Below are 7898 nucleotides of genomic sequence, written 5' to 3' on the forward strand. Positions count from 1 at the left end.
CACATATGCATATTATCACTCTCATGCATACATATTTTCTCATATATAAATATGCACATTTTCACATAATCAAATAATAATCATGTAAGGATTACCTCAAGTGCATAACCTCAAAACCCGATTATCACATTAAGAGTCCTGTCGATATGGCCGTATTTGTTCTTTCTTTTGCCATGTAAGATACCCTCAGATTGTCTCCTTTCACAKAGTGACCAGCAGATTTGATGTTGCTTCTACATGTTAACGCACTAATGAAATTGCCTTAAATTTTCCGTTCTTAATTCTCTTTACATCTAAAAGACTGATCAGACAATTAGGTTTGTTAAAGGGAAATATTCATTAACTTTGTAAGGGTAAACAGTAAACAGTAAACCAAACCAAATGAACCCCGAATGTCTCACCAGACCAGAGGTAGGGTCCCCAGCCCGGTGCCAGGGGGGGTAGTGGGATGTAGCAGACCTTACCTCTACTCCCCAAAGAGTAGAGCGAGAAGACCCGCAGCTTGTGCAAAGTGTATATGTTTAGTAATTCTACATAGACTAAAATTTGATGGTATTAATATGAAATTATTGACATCAGAAGTGTTGTTCTTGCATCTAGTGTTCATTTCCCATTCTCTTTTATTGGATATGAATGATTGAATGCTTGAGTACAAGTCTAATTTGGTTCCTACTTTTTTCAGCCTGATCTTGAATCATGCCCATCAAATCCAATATCATCCAAAAGACAGTTGTCATATGGTTATCTACCTAGTGAGAACAAACGACTTTTTCTCGCTAAAAGTTTAGCGTCTAGAAGATGTAGAACACATTTGACTGGAAAAACTCCAGAGATAGTTTTGAGCGAGGAAGATAAGAAGACATGGGAAGCTTGTAGACAAGCGCTTTTAGGATTTGAATTTACTGTAGAGGAGGAGGATAAAATATTAGGAAAAGCATTTGGCTTTGTTCGTTCCCCTTATTGGGGAGAAGAACGTGAACCAGTTGTGCCAAAATTTGAAGAAATTGATGCTATATTGGTTTATTTGAGGAGTTTAGGCCTTTCAGATGATGATATTTCCAAGATGCTCAAGAAATTTCCGGAGGTTGTTGGTTGTAGCCTCGAGAATGAGTTGAAGATAAACATCCAAATCCTGGAAAATCAATGGAAWATAAAAGGAAAATCACTACGGAATCTCCTCCTCCGTAATCCAAAAGTATTGGGTTATATTGTAGATTGTAAGGGTGATTGTATGGCGCTCTGCACTCGCTGTTGGGTTCGATTTTAGTCATTACTTGTGTGGACTACCTCCTCGGTTGCCGTTCGAGTCTCCTTAGGGCTACTGATGATTATCCCGATTGTTATCCTCAGGSCCCCATGGAATAGTCGAGGTGCATGTAAGCTGGCCCGGATACTTGGGGTTAGCAAAAAAAACTCTGCATTTTAATCCCATTTTTATTATTTGAACCTAATTCCCTTGTAAGTTATATATTACCCTCTTTCTGCACAAGTTCYTGGCCTGCTATTATTTATTCATTAAACTCTAAAGTAATGGTACAAAATAACATCAGCATTTTGTACATATTAAAGAAAGAAAATGTTTTTCTATCGACACTTATGACATGTTCCATTTGGTTTCCTTCAAAAACTTGTACGGAAATCATGTGTGTTTGGTAGGCAGACAAGACTAGATGGACGACAATGAGGTAGGTGGGTGAAAGAATTACATAYGGTATAAATTTGGACATAGTAGTTTAGTAATTTGTCGATCTTTGCTCATTTTCATGATTATTGTTCCACCTATTTTGGTGGGACAAAAAAATTGCATGTTGTCCCCCTTAGACCCTATCTTGTCCAAGTCTAAYGTCACATCGAACGTAGGGACAACAATTTTTTGTTTGATCTTGTCATGTATATCAAACACACCTGCAAACAATTAGTACTCGAGTTTGATTGCTTTGCTTTCTGGAAAGCTTTCTGGTTGAAGGTGCCTATTCRGGTATTTGGGTCGGCTCCCTTTGAGGTATGATTTATCCTTACATAATTTATTTCAAACAACGTTAGAGGGCGTATGTATTTTGTATCTATATATACATATACATATATATTTATTATATAGAGGTTAAATCAAATAAGAACCACAAAAAGGTTACAAATCCTGTGATAACCGATTTAAAAATAAATTTTTACATGCTTTTATTTCATCAAATGCTAGGATTTTTAAGATATTATTTCACATATRTTTGTTTCATGATGTGGTAGTTCCACATGTATTTGTTTCACCATATGAATATTTTTTATGTGTTTTCGTTTCACTAAGCGAATCAAAACACATGCAATTTTTTTTTTTCTTAAGGTGAACACAAACATATGTGAAACAATATGTTAAATCATAGTTTTTGATCAAAAAGATAATGTAAAAACATATTTTTATATCGGTCCTCACAAGTTTGTAATCTTACCTTTTATATAAGTGATGATCTTGAAGGTTGGTCTTTTGAATCATATATATATTATATATATATATATATGTATGTGTATATATATGTATGTATCTTTGGCATGTTCCTTTTATATATGTGATGACCATGAAGGTTGGTCTTTTGAATCATATATATATATGTATATGTATATATATATATATATGTGTGTATATATATATATATATATATATGTAGGGTATTTTTCAAATGCAACCATGTCTATTTGTACAAACAATGCAACCCAATCAATTGAGATATTTATAGAAATGATGAGAGTTCATTTGTTATGATTTGAATATATATRGAAGATGACTAGAGTTCATTAATTATGATCAATACTTTATGTTAGGAAACAATCAAACTTTTATGAAATCACATATCATCAAATTAAATGGACGGTTGAKATTGAGTTGTATTGGTTGTACAAATGTAAAAGGGTTGCATAATAATTCACCTTTATATATGTATATGTATGTATGCGTGTATGTATCTTTGGCATGTTCCTTTTATATATGTGATGATCCTGAAGGTTGGTCTTTTGAATCATGTTGGGATTTATGTGAACGATAGTAGGTCCTTAAAGATGCCATTTGTACCTAAAGGGAACGTGGGTGTCCCATGATTTGGTGTTTAAGATGTCGTTATGCTGCTGTAAAATAAGAAACTAGGGTTTATTTACCAAACGCTTACCGGTAAAATTGAACACTATCATTTACTTATCGGGTAAGATTTTAGTCAACAAAAATGGCATTGTATGCAACAATTATTCAGATAAGCACTAACCGTGGTAAGAATCATCGCCCTTGCTTACCGGGTAAGACTCTTGGTCCTTACCATATTCATTTRTAAGGTAATATGACTTGGTAAGCGCTTAYCTCAGATAAGCGTTTGATAAACGACSTTAAGTAACTTGTATCATGCTTTTCAGTTATTTGAGTACTTTTTTGTATTCATCACTGAATAAGGCTTTGAGAGAAAATGACATCAGTGAAGAATTCCTATTGAGTTTACRTGATCATTTGGCTATCTCAATCCCGAGTGGTTGGTATGGTTGTGCTTCTTTAGACTAAGAGTTCCCATGACTTTAGTTAAGTAGGTAACGATGTGGACATCATTGTAGCATTTTGATGGATTGTTGGTAAGAATCTTGACCTAGTAAGTGCTTACCGGGTAAAGAGTTTTTTCCCTCATTGGGTAATACTCTCGATCCKTACTATGCCTCTTACCGAAGAAGAGGTTCAGTCATTGCCATGTTCAATCGGCAAGGTAAGTGAAATTGGTAAATGTTTAGTAAATGGACCCTTATTTTAGTATGTAAGAGCATCTCCAAAATGGAGAAAATTGAGATTTTGGGCAAATTTTTACTACAACAGATTTTTACAAWAACTTTCTTCAAAATGGTGGAAGCACGAGAGAGTGTGAAATTCTCCGAATTTGGAGAAATCCCAAAAATAATTAYCATCAGAGAGATAATTATTTATTATATTCTCACGAATAGGAAACTCTGATCTGAAATGTTTATGAGGGAGAAATTTTGAAGAATCTGTTGAAGATGCTTTAAGGAGGCACATTTGTAGAATGAGTGTGAGTATTTGGGTTCATGTCAGGCAATTTTTTCAAATTCTTCGACAGGGCATGCAGCCATAAAGCTAGTATGCACATACAAATCGTTCTCAAATCGAATTTTTTTACTTGATTCATTTAAAACATCGTTCATTAAATTAGTCATCAACYTTCTCGACTTTGTTGATGACCAYTAGAAGAAGAACTAGAACCCACAAACCCACGACTTGAAAAGCTTTGTTGTTGGTTTCCTCCGTAAAAATGTATGTAATGATCAAATAAATCTTGAAAATTACGATTAAACAAACGTTTTCGGTCACTGTAGCCCAACAGTAAACACTTGTACCCTATACTACAATTCACTTATTGACTATAATACCCGGGGTATAACGTTATACATCTATTTTTATACCAATACCATCATATCATCTCTAGAGTTCAAAGTAACAAGGAATACTTGTAAAGTGCACTCCTTTGTTTTAGCTTGGTATTGGGAATTCTTTTGCAGGCTTGAGGTATTTGTATTTGTCTTGAATTGGTTGGTGGTTGGAAATAAATTGTAGTGTTGCTAGATTGTATCGGTCCCCCAGGAGTACTTAGCCTTGCAAGGTGGTCCTTGCTGATTCACACGGGATTCCACRTGCCCCTTGTACACAGATGGGGATATACCGAAAATGGCCCTTCTTTTAATTGGTTTGGCATGCTTTTCTTGCTACTCTATTTGGTTGCTGGGGCCTGGGCACATGGTTGAATTCCATGGATTTGTTTAGATATGCTCGATACATTACTAATCTATCATGTGGATACTTGGTTTGGTCTATTCATTCCTGTGTGATGCTTTGGTGCTTTTTCTTAGATGAATTCTTGGATACTTTTTGATGTTTGGTTTTGGCTTTAGATATTTTCTTCACTTTGTTCTTCTCTATCAGATTTTGTTTCTTATTTGTTTCATTGTTATCACTAATGCAAAGCGAGTCAACAGTTGTTCAGTCATGTAATGCAAAGCGAGTCAACAGTTGTTCAGTCATGTGGTTTTCTTTGTGCTGCGAGATGGTTTGAGTTTTGAAGATCAAATACATGTCATACTAATTTTATTTTTTCTTGACATTTAGATTTTGGGTTTTTTGGCAAGTTGGAAATAGCTCATATATATGCTTCAACTTGAGGAGGGTTAGGAAATAGGGTTACAGTTGGTTTATGCATGTTGGAGTCGTTTTCGGCTTAGAATAATCTTGATGGCAATTTATTTTTACATTTTAGTCTTGGCCTATTAGGCCCATCACTGGAATATATATYCTTATGGTTTTCTGAAATAACTTGATGCATCTGTGGAAAACCTATGTTTGTTTCAAGTGTTTTTGTTATAGTTGACACTCGACACATTTTGACGCCATCCTAGCAAAAGAACAAACTGTTGTTTACAAAGCATGAATCTCTGTAAAGTTAAGGCCTATGGCCAAAGGATACTTGATTCATCAATATCCTTCCGAATGGCAATTTGTTTCACCAGATAGTTTTACTCCCTGAAAACAGAAGCTACAAATTGACTTGTGAGGTCAACCCATAACATTTCAGGTTCAAAGTGGACAAGGATTTCATGATTGATCTAAAACCATCATCTCTCTATCTCTATTAGGTCCTACAAATTTGGTGGAGCATCTAAATTGGAGGAAACATTGTTAAGTTTTATGTCAGTAGGAATGAGGGATAATTAAGCATTATGCTTCATTTGATTGATAATATTCTAGGATTGCAATAAGTATTGTTGGGAGAGAAGTCATTGCTGGTGATTTTCTTATCATTTAATTGTTTTGTCCAATTAAATCCAAAACTCCAATCATCCATTCTTCTTGACAAGTTCAAAAAAATAATTGCATTCCATTACCAGATGCTCTCTCTTATATGTCATTTATTTTATCCTTTTTCTGGGTAGACAAGTGAAGAGGAGGCTGAGTCAGATGATGTTGAATCTGAAAGCGATGCAGACCAGGAGATTGCATTGACCGTGAAGTCSTTGCTTCAACTTTATAGAGAAGCTATCCTCACTAATGATGACACAACTACATCTGACATCGAGGCTACATTATGTCATGTAGAAGTTCAGAAAAATAAATTATTGGAGCGGGTCGAAGCTTTGTCAGCCGAGACAAGTTCTGGGAAGGAAARATATATCCGGTTGCAAGCAGATTTTGATAATTTTAGGAAAAGGTCAGAGAAGGAGAGGCTTACGGTTAGGAGTAATGCACAGGGTGAAGTGATTGAGTCTCTTCTGCCCATGGTTGATAACTTTGAGAGAGCAAAGCAACAACTGAAGCTAGAAACAGAGCAGGAGAAGAAGATTGATGCAAGTTATCAAGGAATATACAAACAATTTGTGGAAATTATGAGGAGTTTACATGTGGCTGCTGTACCAACAGTTGGAAAAGCATTTGATCCTTCGGTGAGTTCTTGCCTTTTAAATCGGCTTCTTTTTTGGTTCTTGCACTGCACCTGTTCTAAAGAGATTCCCAAGGCCTGGGTTATTTTAGGGCCTGGGCCCTCCAAGCCAAAGAAAAGCCTGAGCCAGGCTGGGCAGGCCTGAGCCAGGCTGGGCAGGCCTGATTGAGCTTTTTCAGGCCAATCTTTCTGGGTTTTTCAGGCAGGGCTTTAACTGGGCCTTGAATTTTTTGGCCTGATCGGGATTTAAGGCTGGGCTTGGGTTGGGCTTTTCTGTACATCTCTCGACTTAAAAAACTAATTTACCAAGGAAAAATATAAATGAGCTAAAGCAGACTCTAAACTGCTCAAAAGTCAAAACTTGCATGTGTTCTGCATTCATATGGTTTAGAAGATTCAGTTTTATGAAGAAAATGTGCCCTGTTGAAAGAAGTATAATAGGTATTAAGTAAATTTTTGTGACATTCTGAAATGTTCTTTGGTAAAAACAATTAGACGAATCTTATTGGCTCAATATAATATATTTTTCGAGGATTTTTACAAGTGAAATGGTTTTTATAGTCCCAAAATTGGAGGCTTAGAGTTGAGGAATATTTGATGTAGGTTCACGAAGCAATTGCACGAGAGGAGTCGAAGGAGTTCAATGAAGGGACTGTTATAGAGGAGTTCCGACGAGGGTTTGTTCTTGGTGAACGTCTGCTTCGGCCAGCAATGGTTAAAGTTTCTGCTGGTCCTGGTCCTGCTCCCGGTCGAGCCCCCAAGTCTAGTGATGAAATTACTCCCCAGGGCCAGGAGGAGCAACCACAGACAGCTGATTTAGGCCAAAGATAGTTCAAGTTCCCCATTTGGGTCCTATTTTTTTTTTTTTTATTTCACTGGCAAATGCCATCAGTGTTCCTTCATATATCCATGGGTAAGTTKCTTTTTTGTGTTTATGATAAACTTGTAGAGATCCAAGGTTACTGCTACCAATTCCATCTTAGAAGAATCTGAAACCATATCTTTTTTATGTTTACTATATGTTGTTGAAGTCATGGTCAAGGATATTATCATCATCTTCTTCTGTCTTAGTTAAGAGATGGAACCGTTCTTAGCTGAAACCAGGCTCAATCCGCAACCGGTTATACAGTCCTAGGCCGAGATTTTAAGAAGGAAAAATGTTATACATGTTWTATATAATTATGATTTATTAAAAATTTAGTATTGTAATACATTTTAAATAATACATTTTAGTAGATAAAATCTTGAAAAACTTAAAATSAAAGACTTGTAAAAATCTTGTATAATAGTTTTTTTTTTAAAAGAAATCGGGCTTTATTTTTAATCAGTTCCGGATGCACCTTGAAATTCTATAAAAAGTGTAATTGTTTCTTTATTGTTGGGCAATTTGTCTCGGGCCTAATTTGACCATCGCTTCATTCTGTTGGTAACTATCCC

General features: G+C 35.7%; 1 protein-coding gene across 2 annotated transcripts in view; it reads left to right on the forward strand.

Annotated features, from left to right (window-relative positions):
• The window catches only part of LOC112514536 (protein GrpE-like), an 18806-nt gene extending 11311 nt beyond the window's left edge, over positions 1 to 7495 (forward strand). Inside the window, exons 2-3 of one of the 2 annotated variants that reach the window (XM_025121060.1) lie at positions 5959 to 6465; positions 7065 to 7495. In XM_025121060.1, the coding sequence (XP_024976828.1) occupies positions 5959 to 6465; positions 7065 to 7292 (735 nt within the window). In that variant the 3' untranslated portion in view covers positions 7293 to 7495. Of the gene's footprint in view, positions 1 to 682; positions 1855 to 5958; positions 6466 to 7064 lie in introns of those variants that run through there. The other variant, XM_025121061.1, reaches the window with a different exon arrangement.
• The last annotated feature ends 403 nt before the right edge of the window (positions 7496 to 7898 follow it).

The sequence above is a fragment of the Cynara cardunculus genome (assembly GCF_001531365.2).
Source record: "Cynara cardunculus var. scolymus isolate 2C chromosome LG 6, CcrdV1, whole genome shotgun sequence".
Taxonomy (NCBI): domain Eukaryota; kingdom Viridiplantae; phylum Streptophyta; class Magnoliopsida; order Asterales; family Asteraceae; genus Cynara; species Cynara cardunculus.